We start from the raw sequence: 23,110 nt of genomic DNA on the forward strand, positions 1-23,110 counted from the left end.
CGATGCGTTGCAGGCAGAAAGGAGAAACGAGCGAATGGAGAGTGCGCGACCTTGCGGACAGCAAGGATGTCCGGCAGATGACACGAGAACGGGTGCCGCACCTGCTCAAGGACGTTAACGGTTTTCGGTGCAAATATAGGGGTTGAAAACAGTGCACACCTTGCGCGGTTAGGGGGTTTGATCACATAACAACATTTATTGGACAGCCAACAGACAACGCCTTAGTTCCAGCCGAAGAAAGCCTGGAAGCGGCTGACGATCTGATCAACATCAACGCCGAAGGCGCGGAGCTGAGCGGAGAAACGGGTGACATCCGGGTGCTCGATGACGCGGGTGAATCCGGCACGACGGGCCTGGGTCATGCGGTACAGCTCTCCGAACTCGCTGGCCGGGTTGGCGATGAAGGTGCGGGCCAGAGCCTCGGCTCCCTCCAGATCGGTGACGGCGCGGATCTCGTCCATCATGGCGTTCCACGAGCGGGAGGCCGGCGACTTGGCGTTGACCGAGCGGGTGATCGGGGTCAGACCGAGCATGGCGGCGATGCCGTTCAGGTAGTCGCGGATGCTCACGCCACGGACCTCGGTCCAGGCGCTGATCTCCTGCAGCTCCGGGGTGCCGATCAGCACACGCCAGGCGGCATCGGTCTCGTCCGACTGCAGGAAGCTCCAGATCTCGCCGACCTGGGCGTCGGTCTGCACGTAGCGTTCGTAGATCGTGCGCACCTCATCCATGTTCAGGAAGGGGAGCAGCTGATCGACCTCAGCGCGCAGGTTCTGCCCGAAGGCAGCACCGAACAGGGCCAGCAGGATGAAGAATTTCTGCAAAGAGGATTGCACTGCTGTTAAAGCTATTGCACCAAAGGGCGCGTCGTTCTCCTTCGCTTACCATTTTGTTAGACAACCGAGCTCAAGGACTACTCTGAATGCAAGCGCAAATGAAAGGTGACCCTAGGACAGACAACTTCGCTTTTTATACCTGGCCCGATCGTACCAGTCTGTATGACGCTTGGTGATAAGAACGCTAACAGAGAACGCTACCGTATTGCAATACCGTCGATAACATCGTGTTACGATAACCAACTACAAGAGGGCCCGTTTTTTGGGCGAGTTGAATAACATGAACAGGCAAACGAAAGAAACAAATCGAAGAGCAAACAAGAGAAATCCATTCAGTTGTACGATTGTTAACATCCCGACGACGACACAGGTTGGCAGTTTCAATTTTGTTTGTTTATTGTTGCTCTGTTGGGCGCATGGTAATTGTTTAAATGTGCAAACAATTGTTAAGCGTGCCGTTTCTTCCTAATTATGTATTCAGTCTGGTTAACGCAACTCGGACGCACTTTACACGTGCTTTCACCACCAAGGTAGCGTGGCCGAGCGGTCTAAGGCGCTGGTTTAAGGCACCAGTCACTTCGGTGGCGTGGGTTCGAATCCCACCGCTGCCAAGCTGATAGTATTTTTGCGTCTTTTAACTAAGGCCAAGAGCAATGAATAGATAGATCCTTCAGGAATGTCCATTAAACCATACCGCCGCAGTGCAGTAAGAAGAGAAGACAACCAATCATTCCCAATCCTGTTAATTCGTGGGTGCCTTTTATCCTCTTTTGGTAATGCATTTTCAGGACATCTTTTACGTTACATGCTTTTCTTTATTTGATTTAAGCAGGTAGTTAGCCTTGATCACCAACAAACTTACACAATGAGGCAGACGAAATAAAATAGGGTATCATTTACTGATGCCACGTCTAGGCTATAGCTATATATAGAACAATGAATATTCTGTGTAAGTTTAGCATAGTAGTTATATAAAAACTACGAATTTAAGACGTCCTTATACATCACACATATTACGTGTGGGTCCGTTATATGGATCTGCTCAGCAAACATCATCAAAGGTCGTGAGTAATTTTCGACCTACACAACTTTCTACGTACTTTTTATCGGTGCATGCGTCCCGTTTAACCTTGGACTTTACAACCGCCTGATTGCAAGCCAAGGGTGCACTCTTATGACGTAGATGCGATTTGGTTAATCGAATAAGCCAATGTATTATTAATCTTCACGCCCGATTGAAGACCTCCTCGAAGTTGTCGGCAAACGCAACACTCTAACGGCTATACTGCGGTAATGGTTGCTGTAACAAGCAACTGCGCGATAACGCGCCCATATGATTGATGGGCACCGCAGTCGGATAGCCAAAACGACGTCTTGCTAGTATCGTCCTGACCCCTGCAGCAGCGCTTGTGAAGCCACCCCCAAAGAAGGGATTGATATCGGTACTTATCAACGTAATCGACGACAGCGATCGTTGTCGTAGCGGTTATCAGTGGTCAGAGCGTGGTATATAAGCCACCCCACGGGCAGCAGTCAACCAGATTCAGTTGACTTCCGAGTGCTTCCTGAGACTGTTACGACAATGAAATTCTTCATCCTGCTGGCCCTGTTCGGTGCTGCCTTCGGGCAGAACCTGCGCGCTGAGGTCGATCAGCTGCTCCCCTTCCTGAACATGGATGAGGTGCGCACGATCTACGAACGCTACGTGCAGACCGACGCCCAGGTCGGCGAGATCTGGAGCTTCCTGCAGTCGGACGAGACCGATGCCGCCTGGCGTGTGCTGATCGGCACCCCGGAGCTGCAGGAGATCAGCGCCTGGACCGAGGTCCGTGGCGTGAGCATCCGCGACTACCTGAACGGCATCGCCGCCATGCTCGGTCTGACCCCGATCACCCGCTCGGTCAACGCCAAGTCGCCGGCCTCCCGCTCGTGGAACGCCATGATGGACGAGATCCGCGCCGTCACCGATCTGGAGGGAGCCGAGGCTCTGGCCCGCACCTTCATCGCCAACCCGGCCAGCGAGTTCGGAGAGCTGTACCGCATGACCCAGGCCCGTCGTGCCGGATTCACCCGCGTCATCGAGCACCCGGATGTCACCCGTTTCTCCGCTCAGCTCCGCGCCTTCGGCGTTGATGTTGATCAGATCGTCAGCCGCTTCCAGGCTTTCTTCGGCTGGAACTAAGGTTCACGATTACCGGACTAATAAATGAATTGGATTTGATATAAAAAAAAAAATCTCCACTTGTGTTGTCTATAGTTTCGATATCAATCGCGTTCCGAGGAGAGAGGATTACGCTATGCACATCCGCTATGTAAACAAACAATCGTTTTGACAACTGGCCGTCGTCGTTTCGCGGTGTGCAAGTGGTCGTCTCGGATCTTTTCGGATCTATTGGCAGATGCGCAGAATCCGGCACGATGGTGAATTGCCGGCGCATACCTAGGGCGCAGCGTATATTTAGAGTTCCCCTCCGTTGAGCGAGACGATCGAGAACGCGCTGTTCTTGCCGCAGTTTTCGACCAGCTTGCGCTCCGGCGGTATCGAGCGTGGATCCGCGATCAGGTCCGCTTTGTGCCTGGCTGCGTGTGCGTGTGAGTGTGTGTGTGCATGTGAATGTGTGTGGTAGGGAGCGCACCCATTCACGGTTGCGTACAGTAGAGCGACGACGACAACGACGACCAAGACAAACGAAAATGTGCCCGATGTACAAGTTCTGACGCTTACAAAAAGTGAAAATTCCTTTCCGATTTCGATACCACGCTCTCGTTTTTACACACGCACAAGTGATTTAACGCCAAAGAATTTTGCCCAAAAGTGAGCAAGTGTTTTCCCTGTCAGATATAGAAACCATACCCAGCCAGAACAAAGCGTTATAGTGCTTCAATGCAATTCAATCGATCGTGTGTGTATGCGTGAGCAACAGAGAGCAACCACCAACTCTTCGTCGATCGAGACCTGTACTTCAATCTCCGAAATTCACGATGGGAAATCAGCCTACTAAGCACACTGTGGCAAAGCCTAAGAAGGCTGTGCACTGGAAATCAGCAGGTAGGTCCTGGATCCAAGTGAGCCACGGCGAGCCTTTGCCTGCTTTGATATAAGCTCGATCCGTCACCTCGAACGCAACTGAACGGGGTTTGGATTTTCAGTTGGTCGTCTATTTTTAGCCAGTTCGTTCTTCGAGCAACGAGATACGCGACCACCATCCACCATCCGTCCTGCCTTTCTCCTTCCCCCGTCCGCTCATCGTGTCCTATCGGCTATGGTTGCGGTTCTTATTTCTCTCCCTGCCAAAATCGTTGACCTCACTGACACAGAACGTGTAATTCGAATAATTTGCCTGGTTTTCTTTGCTCTTCTCGTTTTTCGCGATACCTTTGCACGGTATCTCAGTCTGATATAGTGGCGATTGTTTCCACTCAGTCATCTGTTCTTAATTTCGCTCCATCTCTTGATTCTAGAACCACCGGCACCACCCGGAAAGCCGGCACTTGTTCCAGGCTCACCGTCATCTGCACCTGACATTGTAACCATCCGCTGGAGTCGTCCTGCCACCGATGGCGGCTCACCAATACTCGGGTACGTGGTGGAACAGAGACGGACAGGTTCACCCCACTGGGTGCGCACCTGTCCATCGCTAGTGCAGCAGACCGAACTCTCGCTGAGCGGTCTGGAGCCTGGCTGGCGTTATCAGTTCCGCGTGATGGCCGAAAACATTGTCGGACGCTCGGAAAGCAGTGAACTATCCGATCCACTCACTGTGACACTGCAAAGGAACGCTATCTCGGCCCCTCGCTTCGTCCACGAGCTGTTCGATGCGACCGCTGTCGAAAACGAGAAGGTAGAGTTTCGGGTGCAGGTTGTTGGTACGCCAGCTCCACAAATCAGCTGGTTCAAAGACGGGTTCGAGATCTACAGCAGTCGGCGGGCGAGAATCATCACCGAGGCAGACGTCAGCGTACTCGTCATCCATCAGGCAGCACTGACGGACGAGGGAGAGATCAAGTGTGCGGCCACGAACCGCGCCGGTCACACGGTAACCCGTTGTCATCTCACAATCGACGCGTATCCGAAAATACGTTTGCCGCGTCAGTACGAAGACGGTCTGCTTATCGAGGCAGAGGAAGTCGTGCGTATGAAGGTGGGTCTGGCAGGACGTCCGCCACCATCCGTCGAGTGGAGCCACAACGGAGAACCGTTGGAGAATGACGGCCGACACGAGATCGTCACTACGGATAAGAATTCGACGCTCAAGATAGCCAGCACCAAGCGTGCCGATCGCGGAGAATATCACATCCGTGCACTCAACAAACTGGGCGAAGATAATGCATCCTTCCTGGTGACAGTGACTGCTCGCCCAGAGCCACCGGGCCGTGTGACGTTGGCCATTTCGTACGGGAAAACCGCCACGCTTAGCTGGTCCGCACCGGAAGACGATGGTGGATGCAAGATCGGTAACTACATCGTTGAGTACTATCGCGTCGGTTGGGACGTGTGGCTGAAGGCGGCCACCTGCCGTCAGCTCACTACCACCCTGAGCGATCTGATCGAAGGCTCTCAATATCGGTTTCGTGTGAAGGCAGAAAACCCCTACGGATTGAGTGATCCAAGCGAGGAATCGGACATTCTGTTTGTCCCGGATCCGAAGCGTGGCATTACGGACGCCTCAAAGATGCAGCAGCAACAACAACAACCATCCACTCTGCCACGCAAGCGACGCGATCATTCTCAGTCGCCGCTTCGCGAAACCTCCTCCAGACCCAAGAAAGCGTTTACGCCGGAACCTTACGGTCGTGACGAAATAATGCGCGAGATGTCGTATGGAACTCCGCTAGATCTTGGTGTTGGCCATGGCTACACTAGCCCAGCGTCTCCTGTTCCAGCGTTAGTCATCACGGAACCAGCTCCGCTAGCCGAACCAGAATCGGAGTCGGAATCCATTGGTCCTGCAACGACGTACGCAAGCCACACATCACCCGGTAACCCACACTCGTCCCTAAAGGCGATGCAGAAGTTCTCCAAAGAGCCTAGCCCACTGTCGTTGAAGTTATCGGATCGAGATCTATCCTCCAATGGCAATAGCTCCGATCAGATGGGATCTGGCTCGGTGAGCGGTGCCGAAGCCCAATCTAACAAGCAACCAAGCCAGAAAGCGGCCATCCACAACAGCTCTGAGTTTATGTTGGTCCTCTACAACGAGCAGGAAGCGAAGAAATCCACACGTAAGTACAACCACCGTGGAGGGTGTTCTAGAGGGACGGTTGTTTACTCTCTCCAGATGCTACTGGTTGTGAGGTTGTATTTTGTCTATTCCGGCGATCAACACCTATTGCGCTGCAAGCCAGTCCAAAGATCGCAGGCAACGCAGATGGTGGGAAAGCTTCAATTGCAACACATTCAAATACTGTTTCGGTTTTGTTTATAGTCTTGATCTACTGATGGCGGCAATAAGCTTTGGATTTGTTGTAGGGTAGTGCTATCAAATTTCCCTGTGCTGGAAACTGCATTGCTTTATTGTTGAGTTGCTAGAAGTAAAAATGACATTAAATAATCGGCCTCTAACGATCGGAAACGTTAAAAAATCCTAATAGCAGATGTTTGAAAGGTGCTGTTGCCTCGGATGAACTCGAAAAACAATGGAATCATTTTCGGTTTCGTTTCGTTTGTCAATTTGTAACTCCACTGCAACGTTAGTGCGAATAAGAGTTAATATTTATTACTCTTTCTGCAAGAAAAATTAACTTACAAAACACCTCCACAAACCATTTTGTCACTACGATCGTGGTGGTTTGATAGCTGCATGGGAACGTCGGAAAACCTGGCACAAAACAATGGCGCCCATGCTAGACCAAGGGGCTGTGTGGCTTTTATTCAATAGAGATACATTTCCATAAAAAGATCATCAAAATCGACACCTCACAATAGTGCTGCTGCTTCTACAATGATACTGTTTTGTCGGCTTCTTTTTTGTCACAGTTTTGCTTTTTGTGTTGCGCTCACCATTGGTAGTTCTCTGCGCACCGTCGGTAGTTTCATTGCTCCCCCTACATGCGACACGTTGTATAGCTAATTTATTTGTTACAGCAAGCAACAGTACCGCCGATGGGTTGGCGCGCACCGGATCCGTACCATCGGGTGCTGGGAAATCGCCTTGGTTTCGTTGGAGGTTTCAGAAAGATAGGTACTTCCTCGAAAGACTTCTTACGCGACGAGGTTACCCGGGTGCGGTATCGCGCATTTCGTTGCGATGCTCCCGAACCGGGTCCGGTAAGCTGTTTGTCCCCGGCCGTAGAGCAGTCTTCAACATACTACTAGGTGGTAGAAAGATGTTTGATACCGACATGCTCAGCACGCTGCATGGATCCATCCGTAACGAGTTTACGAGCTCGAACCATGTCCACCCATGTCTGTTACACATTCTAGAGCGACCTGTTCACTTAGTTTCCAGTATTATGTAGCCGTCCATCCGTTTGATGTCTAATTCTGCATTGCAAGGAGTTTGTAATTGTTTGCCGCACACCCATTTTGCACCTTCAATAATCTTATTTAACAAAGCCGACATTGTTCAAATGCCTTCTATGAATAACATGTTGGATCTCTTAAACCCACCACAGGTAATTCTACCTTCGACTTTGAGCTGGATGAGCTGGTGGCTCCTCCGCCGCCCCTATCATTATCTGCACCGGAGCTTAACGTGGAACCGCCGCCGGCACCGACCATGCGTGTTGGTGTCAGCTCGACGGAACTACTCTACGAGCGAGCTATGGCACGCTTCTATCAAGCGGTCGCTTACGAAGAGTCGGAGAACCAGCGCAAAGAAGCCGAACACGAGCAGGCCATCCGACGCCACCAAGCAGCCGCTCAAGAGCAACTCCAAGAAGAGAAGGCCAGTATCACAACCACCACAGTCAGCAATCGATTGGCCGATCGTAGGAGCAGCCTTCGAAAGCGTCTCTCCGGAGATAAGGACTCGATCGTAAAGCAGTCCAGCTTCGAGCAGGATCAAGTTCTTCCACAGCCGCAGGCCCAATCGCAACAACAGCAGCAGCTATCACATTCCACACTAGCCGAGGACACGATCGTCGAAGAACCGTCGCAAGGTGTGGAGCAGATCGAATCATTTACGTCCCTGCCGATCGGATACTCCGAAGAGGAAGAGTCCGTTTCGTCCTCGATGAACTCGATGATCGAGGAGCTGAAGAGACGTGAACAGCAGCAAAAGCTGCTCGAACAGCAGGTACTCGTGCTACCGAAACGACGCGGCTTCATGGATGACGACGAGACCGACGAAGAACCGTACCATCCGGGTGGCGAGCGGATGAGATCACCCTACCGTAATCCGGATCCGAGTCAGGCGATTGAGATCCTCACAAAACCGATGCCTCTGCCGGATCCTAACTTTGTACCGAAACCCATTCTCAAGCGTCCCTCTACGGAGGTGCTGGCAAAGGCAGAACAAGTAGCAAGCCAACAGTCGAACAGCAATCTTCAAGTTAGCCCAGCGCAACCTCCAAAGCAACCGACCCCGGAACGCGAGAAATCTCCCGCGAAAACGCCTACTCCACCTCGCAAGACGGAAGCAGCGCCACAGCCACAACCGGCAGAATCAAAGCCAGAATCCAAGCCACAAGCGTTCGCTCTTGCCCAGAAACAAGCCCCAGAGGGACAGGAGATCGAGCGTGCGATCGTCTCCGAAGCAGCTCGCCAGCGACGTCTCGAATCGCGCCAGAACTCAATCGAAGAGTCACGTGCTGTGGCCGATTTTTACAGCGATATGGTGCAGCAAATTGAAAGCTCGAAGAAACCTCGCAAACTACCACTCTACATGAGCCCGGATGAGGTACGCCGATTGAACGAACGTGAGTACTCGCGAAACTCTTCCCGAGCCGGTTCACGATCACCGCTTCCACTGGAAGATGCGTACCTAATGCGTGGCCGTACTTCACGCTCACCTTCGCTCTCTACCGACCATCCGATGGTTGTACAGCGCGGTAGTAAACCGGCCCGGGAGAGCAAGATCTTGAGGCAACGATCCGCTTCAATTGAAAGTGATGCCACTCCGAGACCTCCTTCAGTGGCACGAGACATTGTGGCCAGTCCGGTGCAGGTTCGGGATGAAGAAAATGGACGCGTTAGTAGACCGACAGAGAAGAAGCGTGGTACTGGAATGGCGGGTGCGGTGGTTAGGAATCGATCTCGATCGAATTCGGCCATTAGGGCTGGGGCACAAAACCCAGCTGTGCCGTCGAAAGTGTCTCCACCAGGTGCTGCTCCATTGCCCAATGCACGCAGCATCTCCAACAAGCAACCTACTCCAGAACCTTCCGAACTGGAGCTGCCAAAGTCCAAACCTATCTTCACCACGCCCGAAGCGGTTGAACCGGAGCCAAAGGTTCCGATCGTCAAAGATCAGGAAGACATGAAGCCTACCATATCTTACCTGACAGATGTGGCCCTGTTTGTGATTGCTTGTTGGCTGTATCTGTTCAAGAATCCCAAGCTAGCCATCCCCGTCATCCTGCTGATTATGTATCGACACATTCGGGAGGTGGTCAAGGACAAGATTCCTGCCTGGATGCGACGAACAGAGGTGACGACCAGCTGAGAACCTTAAGAGCACTTTGCGAAATTATTTCCGATAAAGACATTGCTGCACCTACCACAAGGATCGCGTCCGCGCGTCACAGGGTTTTGATTGTAGTGTTTCGTGTAGCCAGCACTATCAGTTGGGGACCAGCCAAGTAGTCGGAGGTGACGCTTTTGCGATGCCGGTTCCGTGTTCCGCACCGTGTTTGCGTTTATTTGCTGTGCACCAGCTCACTTGGGTAAATATTCTTATGCTACACTCTCTAGTGCCTTCACCGCGAAGAAGGACGGCCAGAGACCACACCCTTCGTCGACGATAAGGAATCTCGGTCTCTGCCTGTTACTCATCTAAACCCAAAAAAAAACGAACGTTTACGCTTAACCTAATATTACTCTACATTAGACGACGTGCTTTCGTTGCACGCTCAATGACGCACTCACGTACTACACCGGGTTTATTGTTCTGCACATGGGAAGAGGGAAGAAGCTGGCCAGGATCGTGTCCATCCCCGGATGCAACCTCAGACTCAGTCGAGTGCACCGAGTGTCCCGATTATGCTCACGAAAGCACCGACACACACATACACACACTCACTCACACTCCACATGATTATTTTTGTTACCTCAAATTGTTGCACTTGCACATGGCATGGGAATCCGTTTCGTCTCATTGTGAACCACGAGGCAAGGGTTTCTTGTGTGTTTTTTTGGGGGGTTTGCTCTGCACGGTCGACGTTGCAACAATTTCGCTCGAGCACACCGACACAATTCCCACTACTAGCCAGCCGCTAGAGCTGTTTACCATACGTGTATTTGTACTCTGTTTACGTTAAGAATGAATATGTGTATGTATATACGTTTTTGAACAAGCGAATCGATAAAAATCGTAAAAATAAACATAATAAAAAAAAAGGTCGTTTACAAAAACCCAACCATATCGGTTAAGATCGAAATCTCCTTCCATAAAAGTTTCGGAATGAAAACTTCTTCATCACTATCAATTAATTGTTTTTGATGAATTCTTTGCTACTTTGAGCAAGCACCTAAATTGAGGAATAAAATGAGAGAAAAAAAGTGTTCTTCCCATACCGGGAATCGAACCCGGGCCTTCTGGGTGAAAGCCAGATATCCTAGCCACTAGACCATATGGGATGGATAAGAGACCGTTCTCATGTTTCAAACAGAATGCGTGGAATACGTATTAATATATTGAATAGAAATAAAAGCCTGCATCGTGCAGGACCTTGATGAAGCATATCAGAAATGCACATAAATGCAACACTCGCCCTGCATTTTCCACCCATACATTCCTTTGTTTAAAGGCATGTTAGAAAGAGGAACACTCCGCCTAAATGTAGGCAACACCGCTAGTCACAGCTCGCCAAAAAGCTTGAGCGGTCGCATTGCGCTTCTACAGCACCTAACGAAAAGCTTGCTTTGAAAGCTTTTTGCAGCACAAATCCACCTAGAGGGAAATATAATACTTTCTTTCCAGATGCAAGCTCCCAAAATATCCAAAAACGCCAATTGACTTTACTTCATAATCGATATATTAGTGTTTGTTGTAAAATTATTGCCCTTCCCTCACACCCCTCAAGCTGATCTGCGCGTGTTAAGAGACAACACCTTAAGAACTACATCGTGCGAATGTCGTATTCGATACGATCAATTGCGCTCTGTGTTTGTTGCTAGCTGAATGTGTGTGTTTGTGTGTGATTATGTAGCTAAGATTTAATACATTGCCTATCATCACTCGGTGCGTTTGATCTGCTTTAAGCTGTTACGGTGTTGAGGCGACTTTCTTTTATCGTCACCCTCGCCTACTTATCGTATCGTTTGGTGAATCATCTTCTATTTACACTTCTACCGTTCATTTCACCACGTTGAGAGAGTAACAAATCGGTGCTCAGCGGTCGATCTGTGCTTGTGTAGTGCAATTAGTACACTCAGACTTACTCTATCTTACGGGCTAGGAAAAAATGTTTTGAGAAAAAAATGTCCCTAACACCTTTTCACACGGCTAGGGACAGCTATCACAATCGGGTTACTCGCGGATGCTTCTTACAACGCACCCGGTACGAGCGATTCACATCTTCTCACGCAGGAGCTCACAACCCACGGTACTATGTGCTCGTGGCAGTTCACATAGCCATGACATAGCGGGGTGTGTGCTGGTTTCAGTTCCGTTCCTGGTCCAATGGCGTTCCTGGTTTAGGCCGATCCGATCAGGAACCACGGTAACACCACCGTAACGGCAATGGCCGCCACACAGGTCACACAAACGACGATCATGTTCGATACGGCCCCGGCCTGCTGTTGTTTCGTGCGATTCAGCTCACTGTCCGTGATCAGCAGCTGATCTTCGTACGGGTCTTTGGTGAATTCCAGTACCTCCACATCGTACCGGAACTTCACCTTCGACGACTCCCGGCGCCAGAACAGATGGCCCGAGTCCCGCCGGTCCAAACACCAGACGGGTTCTGGCGGTGGAATAGCTGCAATGGGAAGAGGAAAAACGCATCGATTAGGTTCCTGGAAAATGGGGGAAATGTCCCCGATGGGAGTGATAAAGCTCTCCCTTACCTGAGATAGTCATGCTTTCCGTGCGCTCGTTTCAGTCAAATACTCGCTACGGACGCCAAAAATTCCGCACACCAGCGCGTGTGCCTATCGCGATAGCGATGTTATCGATTCCGTAGCTTCCAGCCTAATGATGCTTCGTGACGGTTCTACCCAGCACTCGATCGACCTTTGCACGCGTGAGGCTCGCAGAAAAAAAAACCCAATCCACCCCCGTCAATTCACTTGAAACGCGCTGAATTTCCTGCCACTTCAAGCCGTCTGACGTCTGTGACGTGTGTCGGAGGGGGTGGGTTTGGGTTCACGAATTGAATTCCGTCCGGGGTCGATAAATCCAATTCTTTCGGCAACTCACAAATTGCAATTTCTGCTGATAGTGACGATAGTGTGAGGCGCGCACAGCTTTGGTACAGTGATTTGTTGAAGGTGGTGCTTCCAGCAAAGTACTGGACGACGAGGACGATGGATCGAGGTCACTCTTCGGGCCCAAGACGTACTAGATGACTTTCAACTTCAGGGCCACCTGCTGAAAGAGGGACATAAAATGACAGAGAGAAAAGCATTAATGTACGGCGTCATCGGGGGTTGTTTAAGGGTTGTTTTTGCAAGACCGATTCCGAAGTTCTTCAAAGGTTTCTTCCATCACAAGGGAGAGAGTTTACTTTAAAATCCCTATTGCATGTCACTTCGTATTTATCACGTCGAAAGTATTTAGCTTCTGAATCCAAACCCAAAAAAGGGGTAAGATCTGTTTATTTTCTTCTCGTCCGCAGTCATTTGCATGCTACTGGAAAATGAAAACTGTGCAAATCGCATGCTGGGTCCGTTTTGGCTTCATTTAGGTGGGGGGAGGTTGAGAAAGTAAACAAAACATTCACAAAGAAGCGTTTTAAAGTACATCAAATTCGACTGAGACGCAGTGTTTATAGTACGGATCCACCAAGTTCACCATCTTGATTGATGAGCGTTACTTCAAGAAGAACTTAACTACTGTTTAATGATGTGTTGAATGCTACAATAATTTGGGGTAGCTTCAACCATTTGTCTGGCGCTCCCAATATCTCGCAGACATCTGTTCAAATAAACTACCATGCGTCACACCCTTTCCATCCAAACGACAGCAACAAGACCACATCTTTCAGCGCAGGCCATATTCATTTAAGCGCTCTCTCACTTCCGGCATGGCGTCTGCAATGGGTGAGCACGCATTGCGTCGAAAGTATTAGACGGAGGATGTGATAAAACCGTGCAAATAACCTAACCACCTTTTGGCGCATTAATAATAGACTGCGCAGTAGGTAAAAGAATCCAAGGCAGGCGCGTCGTGGATTGTTGTAAAGACGCAATATGCGCGACCCCGAATATTGGTCTTCTGTGTCTGTTTTCTTGTCAAAGATGAAACGAGTCTCTCTGACAGCTATGTAGTTATCGTTATCGAGCTATTTTTAGTGTGAACGATGTTATTGGCGCTTGTTATGTGAGGGGTATGTAGCAGGGGGAGCAGGAAGAGGGAGGATGCCGTTTCCGGAGGGCTCTGTACCGAAGTCGCTGTCAGGTGCATTCACGAATTGTACTTTTTTCTAAAGAGGAAGAATCGAAGTGTTTACGAATGCATCGTGAATCGTTGCAGTTGGTTGCAAGATGCAAGTCCCATATTGTCTAGTGGTTAGGATATCCGGCTCTCACCCGGAAGGCCCGGGTTCGATTCCCGGTATGGGAAGAATCTTTTTTCCTTTTTCGCACCGTTGCCGAAGTGGTTCTTACAATACCCTGTCACGTCCTCGACACGCTGTTGTTCAAAAAGCTATATAACGCATCCATCGGCTGCCGTTTCACGCAAGTAATCCCATCTGATCGAGGTCATCACTTGGAAACAAAACAAAAACATTTCAAGTGGGGGGTTACGTTATTCCCCCCATTCTCACAAACCAACTCCACCCCGCTTATCGAACACCGAAAAGAGGAGGAGGAGGTGGTATACAGGAGGGGGAATGCACGGTGCATTTTCATTGTCACGACTTATCGCCCATGTCGATAAAGAGCTTGATTGTATGTTTGAAGAGCGCAACAGCAACAAAAAATCGACTACACGAAATGCACCTCACCTTTGCTACAATTTGTTTTAGACGCCATAAGCTGTCCTCTCCTGACAGCTGTTTGCTATAGCGACAAGACCTGAGGGTGCTCCAGGCGCTTTCTTTTTCGGCGTTGCTTAGCAAAGGCTTTTGAGGCGATAAACACATGCCAGCCACCCTTGTGTTGGACATTCGTGCAGGTCAGGGTTTAAAAGCGCACAGCACGCTTTCGGGGTCGATATGTGATGGATTATTGACCACGCGGACGGACTCGGTCGGGCCGTTGTAAATTCGAAAACCCCTTTCCGGTGCGGTCTTTATACCCGAGGGGGGGCCAGGTCAAGTGAAGTCATCGAACGGTACACTACTAATGTGGGTTTTAACTCGGCGCGTTTGCTCTTTTCAACCGTCTTTTTGTTTGGCGCTTCTGCCAGGCCCATTCGCGGTCCGGACATTCAGCAGGTCACAGGCAGACCGCTGGAAATCGCTACGGTCGGCGTAATTGAGCTCAATTGGTTCGATGGCCGGCACATGGTACGGCACGTTGCCCGGTGTTGTGTGGTGCCCTTCAGGTCCTCGACAACCGGTTCGATCGACCGTTTGACGATCGTGTAGCCGCTTCCGATTCGGTTTTGCGTAGTGCGCCACTGACTGACCCAGATTCTGCTGAGGCTAGCAAAGCGGCACTCCGAATGTAGGAGGTATGGGTAGAGGGTTTGATTAGAGTTTTGTAAATACTCGAGCAAACTGTTTTGGACCCACCGAAGGTACAGTGACATTTTGCAAAACACCCTACACCACGTGCACCAAACTCGGACAGAGGCAAGCTTGGACACAGTACCGAAGGTAAGCATCCCAACATCTTTCATCATCAACAAGTTGAAGCGTATGCGAGAGGCATGTGATTTATGCCGCGCATTCGCCTCTGGACCGTATCATCTGCGTCCAGCTGTTTATTCAACACTTGTGGTCCAGTGGTCAACGAGATCACTCGCACACAACATCGTCCACGATTAGCTAGGCCCCAGTGTCCGACGCCCTGTGCCATACCAACCGGACAAGGCGGACGTTGTTAATTACGAATTGCAAACGCGTGCGTGTGCCCGGACCGGGGAATGTTGGTTGATAAAAATGTGCATAAACACACGCCTCTGATGTTTGTTACGCAAATACGCACACACACGCGCGCATAGTAGGCAACGTGATAAGCTTACAGCAGCAGCAGCAGTCGTCATGCACAGCACTGGATCTATTTAATTGCTTAGATAATTTTACTGATTTCTCGATGGTGGCCTATGGTGCACGCGCGTGGGTATTTGTGTGGCCCTTTGGTTTTTATCACTCGCGTAGCAAGGTCACAAGATTTACTCTAACGCAAACATCGCGCTCACTAATTCCGATGAGCGCATTTCACGAATGTCAAAGAGATGCTGCTATGGTTGCTAAGTAACGCTTCAGATCAAGTACGTCGTGTGCTCTGGAATGGGCTCTGATCGACAACGAGCACATCAACGAATTCAGAGCTGTAGAGCTCAAATTATCTATAATTTACACACCCATAACACAGCCTGAAGTTCACCCAGCACTTCTCCGATAAGTTCTCGGCGCTAATGGCTTCAAGCATCCCTCCCTCTTCCAACGCGCATCACTTTCCTTCCACTACTTACATTTTAAACACTCTCCTACAGGAAGTTGAAACGCACCCTACACCTTCGCGGTACCGGCCTCTACCTCGGACGACCTCGCCAAACACCGTACGGGATGATACTGCCCCGGCTTAGGTCGCACGCGCCGAACTTGGACGGAATTTATCAATGACACACACGCAAAAGCTCGGGAACTTCACACCTGGCGGGCAGACACCCACAGCAACCCTTCCAGACAGCCGCGTCCAACGACGCGTCGTACACTTTTGCGCGCGGTTCGCCTCAGCACAAGCCGCGAACGGGGTTTGGGTTCGCTTACGTCACGCCAACCGTTGCGTGTCACTCACACTAAGAGGAGCAGCGGTCTTTATTTACCCTGCTGTTGGTAATTTTGCGCCACGGAGGGGGTTGCCGAGTCAAAACTTGTGAATGTGCGTGTATCTGTGTAGCGCGATTTGTTTGTTTGTTTGATGCTTTTTTGGGGCTGTTCTCCGCTTGACTGCAGTCAGCGTTTGTTTAGTGCCCTGCCTGCTAATGACTGCGGTTCGTCAGCTGGACCTGGAAATCTGATGAGCGCACAGACACGACGGGAGGATCGCATTACTCGGGGTCACACTACGGAGCCATGCACAAACACAAACTGGGCTGCTGGGTTTGCTGAAAACCGGTTTTCCAACTCACTTGCCCGTAATCACAGACCACAGGTTTTCGAGTTTTCCTTCCACAACTGGCCAACAGACGTCCAATATTCCCCGCCCGGGATCCTGTATTTCGTGTTTGGCAGACAGAGGCAGGTCACGCTGTCGAGCCTCGTGCACTCTTCTATCGTGTTACACCAGCAACGGTCACTTGAGCGGCTGTGAAAAGGGTATGCAGTTGCAAATTTGCATTTACAGACACGCACTTGCACTCCCGGTTCGATAGGTCACGGTGGTTTGCCGTTGTCGCGACCACTATTACTTTCATCACGGGTCACGGGTGCTTAAAAATCGATTTGCATACCGACCACTGGGAGTGTGTGCCTACCTTCTTCTTGGCGACACCGAACTGTAGTTAAATTTCAGAAGCTACACACTTGCCTAACTTGCTTCAAGATACGGAGATCGCAAACACACGTTACGCGCGCGCTCATGTCCCAACGGCCTCACAAACCGAAATGTCCGTCCCGATTACGTCCGAGTCGCTGGGGAGCTGTGTGATGTTCGTTGGAGAGAGAGCGTACCGCGTGTCACTGTGAGTGTGCGTATTTTTTTCCGCGCAGTTCGTTCCTTCTCAAACCAACCCCCCAATGATACCGCCCCGCTTCAGGTCCTATTACGTGGACTCGCAATCGAAGCCACCACCCATCGGTGATGATCGTGAGTGAGGTGTGCGATCGATCGATTCGCGTTGCACCGTTGCAGCAGACAAAGGGCTGCGATGCGAGTTGATGCATCGCATGAAGGGCACGTGAGCATCGTACGCGAAGGGCACCTGACGGCTACGACGATACGATCTGGCCCCGTGTCTCGATCGAGCGGTGATCGGATTTGGAAAGCCGGGGCGCTATCACGCCAGAACGAGGTGGGATATGGTCAGACAATCTGGTAGGCTAGTTTGTAATTTAAATTGGCAACACTGCCAACCCGAGTGGCCGGTCTGAGTGGTTGAGCAATTTGTGCACAGTGCCGGTCATAATTGTCGGCACAGATGGAGGGGATTGAACAATTCCATTAGGTACATTTCCACGGAACGTTTCCTGCTGCTTGTTTTATTTTTTTCTTCACTTCCGATTCTAGATTTCTCTATGTTTGGGTGTGTTCAGTCGCGATGCCAAAGATTCGTGTACCTTTTTTGACATTACCTTACCGCAATATACGATCTCGACCAAGGAATCATATCGTGGAATCGTATCGGATACTTCCGAAACAACAACGTTCATGGTCTGGGGCTGCTATTTACTTACCTCGCGTTAGCAGCTAGACGAGAATTGAAGGCACACTTTGGAAAGTTTCAAGACGCCCAACACCAGATACTGAACTCAATTATCATCAACAGTGTGAATCCCACCCCGGATGAAATCAGCACCAGGATGACAATTGCGCGCACCGGTATGAATTGGAAAAATCCACCCCTATTCGGATGCCACACGTCGGAACGGCAGCCGGAACGGTCGGTACCATAGTGAACCATACATCACGGCCACACGTGAGCACGTCTTGCATAATTGCCCTGCGTCGCTGTCATTGCCACGAAGTTAGCGAATGCGGAATGAGGCATGCACCGCGTATATGCACATCACGGCCTTAAAAATAGCAGCCGTTAGCTGGATGGTAGAAGACCCTCCGATGAACTTTTCGCAGACTACGTTCTACACACGAGCACGTGTCCACCATTCAATAGCACCTGTGGATCGATGTAACAACGTAGTCCCGATGGAGTGCACGAGGCTAATCGAAGCCTTGCCTCAAGAGCAAACGGCTTCGATTACACCATCCACGGGGAGACGAGATCGATGCGATGAAATATCAGCCGCAGTCGATTCTTGAGCATCAACAGCGAACCACGGCCACCGCACAATCAGCACCACACGATTGACGTCATTTAAATCAAGAACTTTCTGACAATAATGCACACCAGGGCAGGACATTGACCGGGTCCGCAAATCGCTCTAATCGAAAAAGCGAATCCAAAGCATCGCCTGCTAATGGAAAAGCCAGCTGAAATGCCAATGGGCAAATAGGTCATACTGGGCTTGTTCGTTTTTGTTTTTTTTTTTTCAATAAAATCTTCCGAATAATCTGCAACTGCTTGGAAGTGTTGGGTGATTTGGTGTGCGTAAAGCATTCCTTGCCTGAGGTCAATTCTTTATTACAAATCTTAACCAGTAGAGAAGAGCATGCGAACTACGTATAGCACCATGATACTGCGGCGGCTTGCTCTATTGTCCAAGGTCTCTGTGTGTACTGGGCCTATTACGTGCTACGGGTAAGACTAAACACATTACAACATAACTTGTCAGCGAGGTGCGATGGTACGGTTTAGGAATTTTCCGACTGTGTTGCGCCACCGCTCCGACGCTTCCGGTTTTTCTTCTGTGAAGTGGCCAACTTCGGCGCTGGCCTAGTCATCGTTGTTGTCACCGTTGCAGGAGTGGGAGTGGTTTCCGTTGCGGGAACTGGAGCGACTGGCAGAAGTACCGACTGCTGGCGGCGTCCTACAGTCTCGAAGATGTTGTACGGTCCCTGGTTTAGGTTATACGTCTGTTTGAAGGTTTTCGCCTGCGTGCGCTGAGCTGCCGTTACTTCGCTATCGTCCAGATAGCGCAACTGTGGCAAAATACTGATCACGAACAGCCGATAGTCGTTGTGTTCCAGGGTAGAGTTACCGTTGAAGGAGGAGGTCGCACCCGGGTTACCCATCAGCGACAGGTACTTTAGCGATGGACAACATTCTCGGATGCGGTAGATCCAGTTCTGCAGGTTAATGATATCACAGTGGTTGAGCCATAGCAGCTCCAGGTTGGCAAGCGTGGGCAATGTCCGCTCGTCCGGCTGTACGTTCTTGTCCAGTATGAGCGTGTTCAGCTGCCGGAAATGCGTCAGGAAGGATAGATCTCTGTAGGTGTGGGGGGATGGGTGAGTTGAGTGACGTACTCCAGTCTATGGATTCTTATCTCTAGTTTATCTTACTTGATTTCGTTGTAACTCAAGTCCAAGATGGTCGTGGTGCGGGAGAACTTCTCGGCTATTTTGCGCGGGATCTGGGACAATCGTTCATACGCCAACGATAGCCGCTCTCCATTCTGATCACAATCATCGGATCGGCTTGAGTCACTGCAACACAGAAACAGAACCGTAAACAAGCATTAACGTTGGCCACCTTTCCCTCGTCCCCACATCCCTTTTGCTCGTCCCCACGTAACAAGAACCCACCTTCCGGCGCTTTTGATCGACATCGCGTCTGATGACCAGTCATAGCTCAGATACAGCTCATCGTCCTCGTCCATAGTGGAATAATTGTCGACGAAAAATCTGGAAACAAAACGCACGGAAGGTCTTTCTATCAGTCCGCAGCTCGCTAGACACAGGTTCCATGCTTGGTACGCAAGGAGCGAGACAATTTGTTTTCTGATAACAGAGCACAAGCAAGCTACACGAATTTGATGCTTCAACGCGCCATCTCCGACGCGGAAAACGAGGTTAGTCAAATAGGTCAACAAGGAAGCTGTTTGCACTCAATACAGTTTGGGTTGAACGATCTTCAAAGATCGCCCGGGTACGATTGAAAATTGCTACTTTACATCATTTTGGGGAGTAGATAGATGACCCTTTCGATTCGATTAACTTTGGACAAATTTTTGCTCTAGAACTTCATCAGCACAGTCGGTCCCGGTTCACGGTTGAAAGGCAACTGAAGAACCTCCTTCACCCTCACGCTTTTTCGAGCCATCTTCTAACGTGACTGGTGAAGATGTCACAAAACAAACATATAAAAACGAGAAAACGATGAAGATAACGACGCCGGGCTTCGTCACACAGCTGCGACCATCTTCAGTGGCCGGGGTGGCTTAGGGGTGGTTAAGCCGGTACTACTACTGCATCCAAACAACACCGAGTCGGGTCGGGTGCGATGAAAAGCGCATGTGAAAGTACTTCAAACTTGAACTCGAAAAAATAGACTCTTGAGGCCTTACGTGCTGTGGCGTTTCCTTGTAATCTGAGTAATTTGGGATGTACCGATTAGAACCATTGGAAAGAATAGCAACAAAAAAACTAATATGACTTTGATGGAGGCGATTGTGAGAGGCTACTCTGGGTCGACTTTCTCTCACGGGTATTACGAACTGGATCGAGTTAGGTGTAACTAGACGTACGATCTGCTACGATTTAGTACACTAACACGATGCACGTACCAACACTGCATTCTAACACCAACTAAGCTGTTGATGCTGTGCCACCTCTCTAAATCTTCCAGTTGCATTACAGTCCCTTTCTTCACGGGGCTTGTAATTAGTTCCACCCTCGAGGTCATCATTGCAGATTACAACGCTTGGAAAACGAACGAACAACGGCGCTGATTGAAATTACGCAAAACGTTCGATTATTGTGACGCATACAGAGAAGCTGTACTAACGGCGACTTGAAAATGGCATCATTCTCCATCTTTCTGCCCTGATAGACGCACTTGCACAAAATGACTCCCACGTGCGCAGATCACTCACTTACCGCTCATTGTAACCGATGGCTTGCATTATGAACAGGAGGCAGTTCTGATAGAATCCTTTTTCCACTGTTGAAACAACGCCGATTCGTCAGCAGATTCCTGTAGCAGGTGTATTTCACTCGTTTCGGTTGATCCTTTCCAGGAGCACTATGCTTCGCTTGGCTTAGAAAACGCACGTTTGTCGTCAGAATATTTTAGAAATAGTCGAACGATTGTTTCCCAAGCTGGCTCACTGTGTGCATAACTACACAAAACTCTAAACTAACAATCGTGTCCGATAGGTTTCAATAGTTTTGCCGCGATAAGCACGCGGGACCCGTTCTGTCGCGTGCTACCACTCTGCGTTGCTGCCACAGTCTAAGTGACGCAGTCCAGAGCACTCTGCAGCTCAATCTTCGCATGCGGGCGTTGTTTACTACTGTTTGTGTGAGAGTACGTACAACACGATTCCTATTTCCACCGGCTGCACGGAGCTCCCGAAGGAGGCACACGGAGGAGCGATCGATACGGCGACAACCTTGATCCTCGATTGTGCTGCGCTGCTGTCCATGCGTTGGGAATATTATTGAACACGCTTTTGTTTTTTTGGTGTTTTAATAAACCACATTGGAACCCATAGTAATGCGCCTAACGTTCGTGGATTGCGGTTAAAAATCAAAAAGGTGCGACGGTAGCATTAATTTGTAACGCAAAAGCTGTAGTTGCAGATGCATAATTACAAAGCCTGGTAGCAGGTTTAACCTTTGGCTACGGAACCGTATGCAGAAAGCGTACTAGAATCGTGATTGTATAAGTGCAATCAGTCGCAAAGTCTAGCGTGAAGGCTAGGGACTATGACTAACGATAGCGATTAATTGGCAAATGCATCAATCGTCCGAATAGAACCAAACATTTATAATAGAAAAATCATTCGAAATATGGAAACATTTTCAGCCGATCGACTCAAGAGATGCCTTGTTTCTGTAAAGTAATCCAAATTATCCTCTTATGGACAAATTTTGCGGCTCTTGATTAAATGAAACGAAACAGTTTGAAAATGTTAACTGCACGTAATGAAATTTCAGGCACTGTGCGGCTCTCGATCCGTTTTGAAGCACTCAACTAGCGCGTATAAACACACCTTCGGCTTTTCAAATCCAACAGGTTGTTTACATTTCGTCTGTCACAACAAAAGGGCGACGCGCGTTCAAGGTGTATGTATTTAGAAGGTGGATTTTTATCGATTTGACAGGGCGACATTTTAGTCGAGTAATGTCAGAGTTTGTTTACAAAAACATATGGTATGGGGCAACAAACATGAACAAACAGCCTCGATTCTCAATCCCTTGAGCAATTTCGCTAATTTATGGGTCATCTTCGCATATCAAATGTTGTTCCACAGATGATTGACGATATTTGGTTGCATTTTTCGTCAAAAAATCGCAAGCGATACCACCACCGGCGCCTCCTCCGATGCTGCCATCACTCTTCTCAATACCCTTCCCCTCGATCACCACGGAACTGTTATGTCAGGTCGAGAAATGTCAATTTGTTCTAAACAACTCTACCTTCTATATCCATATACCTTGCGCGCGTTCTCGTTCTACCATTCGACAGTTGGCACCTGAAGAATAAACACGTGTGATTAAAAAAACCGTTAGATAAATCAACCCAGGAAGAGTAAATTTTGAGAAAAGTGAAGTGGAAAAAAAAAAAATCTTAGTGGACAGTGTGAGAAAAAATAATACCTACGGAGGATAGGTGGAAGTGGGAGGTATGGGGGTCCAGGACCCAGGGGGGGGGATTCCCCTCGGAAACTACTACAATGGATTAGAAGAGTACACGGAGCCAAAAAGGAAAGTTGGAAAGAAGACGAAAGCACTGCTAGTAGGAAATGAATCTTGTGATGAAGAAGTCTTCCTCATCATGGAGGCAGTAACTCCAAATAGGGACCTTAGTAATGTGAACCCATTCCTCATGGCGAAAGTAATTGACGATGCGATAGGGGAAAAAGCACGTCAGGTAAACAGATTAAAGGACGGGAAGCTACTAATAAAGGTAGCAAATCCAAGACAGGCTAATAAGATACAGGGCATCAAAAAAATATCAGATTGCAGAGGTGACATTATGTTAAAAACAACAGAGCACCCGACCCTCAATACCTGTAAAGGTATGATAAGGTGCCCTGATATCGAATTCTTA

General features: G+C 49.5%; 5 protein-coding genes, 1 long non-coding RNA gene and 3 other non-coding genes across 23 annotated transcripts; 5 read left to right on the top strand and 4 right to left on the bottom strand.

Moving 5' to 3' along the window:
- Positions 1-168: 168 nt before the first annotated feature.
- On the bottom strand, positions 169-998 carry LOC118512132 (protein G12-like). The gene is made up of 2 exons (XM_036056137.1): positions 886-998; positions 169-818 (listed from the first exon to the last, which is right to left on the bottom strand). The coding sequence occupies exons 1-2, from the start codon at positions 886-888 to the stop codon at positions 222-224; spliced, it is 600 nt and encodes a 199-aa protein (XP_035912030.1). The 5' UTR covers positions 889-998; the 3' UTR covers positions 169-221.
- A 367-nt stretch (positions 999-1,365) lies between these two features.
- Positions 1,366-1,447, top strand: Trnal-aag. Its single transcript has one exon. It is a non-coding gene; the product is annotated as a tRNA-Leu (tRNA).
- A 971-nt stretch (positions 1,448-2,418) lies between these two features.
- On the top strand, positions 2,419-3,018 carry LOC118514270 (protein G12-like). The gene has a single exon (XM_036061011.1). It carries the CDS (start codon positions 2,419-2,421, stop codon positions 3,016-3,018), a length of 600 nt encoding a protein of 199 aa, XP_035916904.1.
- Positions 3,019-3,326: 308 nt separating this feature from the next.
- LOC118512133 (muscle M-line assembly protein unc-89) lies at positions 3,327-10,355 on the top strand. 3 transcript variants are annotated; one of them, XM_036056138.1, is made up of 4 exons: positions 3,328-3,885; positions 4,299-6,059; positions 6,922-7,152; positions 7,452-10,355. In XM_036056138.1, the coding sequence occupies exons 1-4, from the start codon at positions 3,819-3,821 to the stop codon at positions 9,440-9,442; spliced, it is 4,050 nt and encodes a 1,349-aa protein (XP_035912031.1). In that variant the 5' UTR covers positions 3,328-3,818; the 3' UTR covers positions 9,443-10,355. The 3 variants fall into 3 exon arrangements, with proteins under 3 accessions (XP_035912033.1, XP_035912031.1, XP_035912032.1); XM_036056139.1 differs by having other exon boundaries at positions 6,922-7,104; XM_036056140.1 differs by lacking the exon at positions 6,922-7,152 and having other exon boundaries at positions 3,327-3,885.
- Positions 10,356-10,503: 148 nt separating this feature from the next.
- Trnae-uuc lies at positions 10,504-10,575 on the bottom strand. Its single transcript has one exon. It is a non-coding gene; the product is annotated as a tRNA-Glu (tRNA).
- A 375-nt stretch (positions 10,576-10,950) lies between these two features.
- LOC118512136 lies at positions 10,951-17,687 on the bottom strand. 8 transcript variants are annotated; one of them, XM_036056154.1, is made up of 3 exons: positions 17,670-17,687; positions 12,007-12,526; positions 10,951-11,918 (listed from the first exon to the last, which is right to left on the bottom strand). In XM_036056154.1, exons 2-3 carry the CDS (start codon positions 12,017-12,019, stop codon positions 11,635-11,637), a joined length of 297 nt encoding a protein of 98 aa, XP_035912047.1. In that variant the 5' UTR covers positions 12,020-12,526; positions 17,670-17,687; the 3' UTR covers positions 10,951-11,634. The 8 variants fall into 8 exon arrangements, with proteins under 8 accessions (XP_035912047.1, XP_035912042.1, XP_035912039.1 ...); XM_036056149.1 differs by having other exon boundaries at positions 12,007-12,529; positions 17,670-17,686; XM_036056146.1 differs by lacking the exon at positions 17,670-17,687 and adding an exon at positions 15,746-16,914 and having other exon boundaries at positions 12,007-12,529.
- Positions 13,652-13,723, top strand: Trnae-cuc. Its single transcript has one exon. It is a non-coding gene; the product is annotated as a tRNA-Glu (tRNA).
- Positions 16,840-18,510, top strand: LOC118512137. 2 transcript variants are annotated; one of them, XR_004906249.1, is made up of 3 exons: positions 16,840-16,957; positions 17,033-17,440; positions 17,503-18,510. It is a non-coding gene; the product is annotated as an uncharacterized LOC118512137 (long non-coding RNA). The 2 variants fall into 2 exon arrangements; XR_004906248.1 differs by lacking the exon at positions 16,840-16,957 and having other exon boundaries at positions 16,960-17,440.
- Positions 18,511-18,521: 11 nt separating this feature from the next.
- On the bottom strand, positions 18,522-21,789 carry LOC118512134 (leucine-rich melanocyte differentiation-associated protein-like). 5 transcript variants are annotated; one of them, XM_036056141.1, is made up of 4 exons: positions 20,932-21,789; positions 19,639-19,737; positions 19,396-19,539; positions 18,522-19,321 (listed from the first exon to the last, which is right to left on the bottom strand). In XM_036056141.1, exons 1-4 carry the CDS (start codon positions 20,955-20,957, stop codon positions 18,745-18,747), a joined length of 846 nt encoding a protein of 281 aa, XP_035912034.1. In that variant the 5' UTR covers positions 20,958-21,789; the 3' UTR covers positions 18,522-18,744. The 5 variants fall into 5 exon arrangements, with proteins under 5 accessions (XP_035912034.1, XP_035912036.1, XP_035912037.1 ...); XM_036056143.1 differs by lacking the exon at positions 20,932-21,789 and adding an exon at positions 20,619-20,896 and having other exon boundaries at positions 18,529-19,321; XM_036056144.1 differs by lacking the exon at positions 20,932-21,789 and adding an exon at positions 20,400-20,563 and having other exon boundaries at positions 18,529-19,321.
- Between the last annotated feature and the right edge of the window lie 1,321 nt (positions 21,790-23,110).

Source organism: Anopheles stephensi, chromosome 3, assembly GCF_013141755.1.
Source record: "Anopheles stephensi strain Indian chromosome 3, UCI_ANSTEP_V1.0, whole genome shotgun sequence".
In the NCBI taxonomy this organism is placed as follows: domain Eukaryota; kingdom Metazoa; phylum Arthropoda; class Insecta; order Diptera; family Culicidae; genus Anopheles; species Anopheles stephensi.

What these genes read in the sequence shown, in the direction of transcription:
- LOC118514270 (XM_036061011.1), top strand. Translation starts at nt 2,419, where the DNA reads ATGAAATTCTTCATCCTGCTGGCCCTGTTCGGTGCTGCCTTCGGGCAG.
- LOC118512133 (XM_036056138.1), top strand. Translation starts at nt 3,819, where the DNA reads ATGGGAAATCAGCCTACTAAGCACACTGTGGCAAAGCCTAAGAAGGCT. An exon ending in TGTGCACTGGAAATCAGCAG is followed by an intron (nt 3,886 to 4,298) that starts GTAGGTCCTGGA and finishes TCTTGATTCTAG; the next exon opens with AACCACCGGCACCACCCGGA. An exon ending in GGAAGCGAAGAAATCCACAC is followed by an intron (nt 6,060 to 6,921) that starts GTAAGTACAACC and finishes TATTTGTTACAG; the next exon opens with CAAGCAACAGTACCGCCGAT.
- LOC118512134 (XM_036056144.1), bottom strand. Translation starts at nt 20,455, where the DNA reads ATGGTTCTAATCGGTACATCCCAAATTACTCAGATTACAAGGAAACGC. An exon ending in TCGATCAAAAGCGCCGGAAG is followed by an intron (nt 19,540 to 19,638) that starts GTGGGTTCTTGT and finishes TCTGTGTTGCAG; the next exon opens with TGACTCAAGCCGATCCGATG. An exon ending in TTGAGTTACAACGAAATCAA is followed by an intron (nt 19,322 to 19,395) that starts GTAAGATAAACT and finishes CCACACCTACAG; the next exon opens with AGATCTATCCTTCCTGACGC.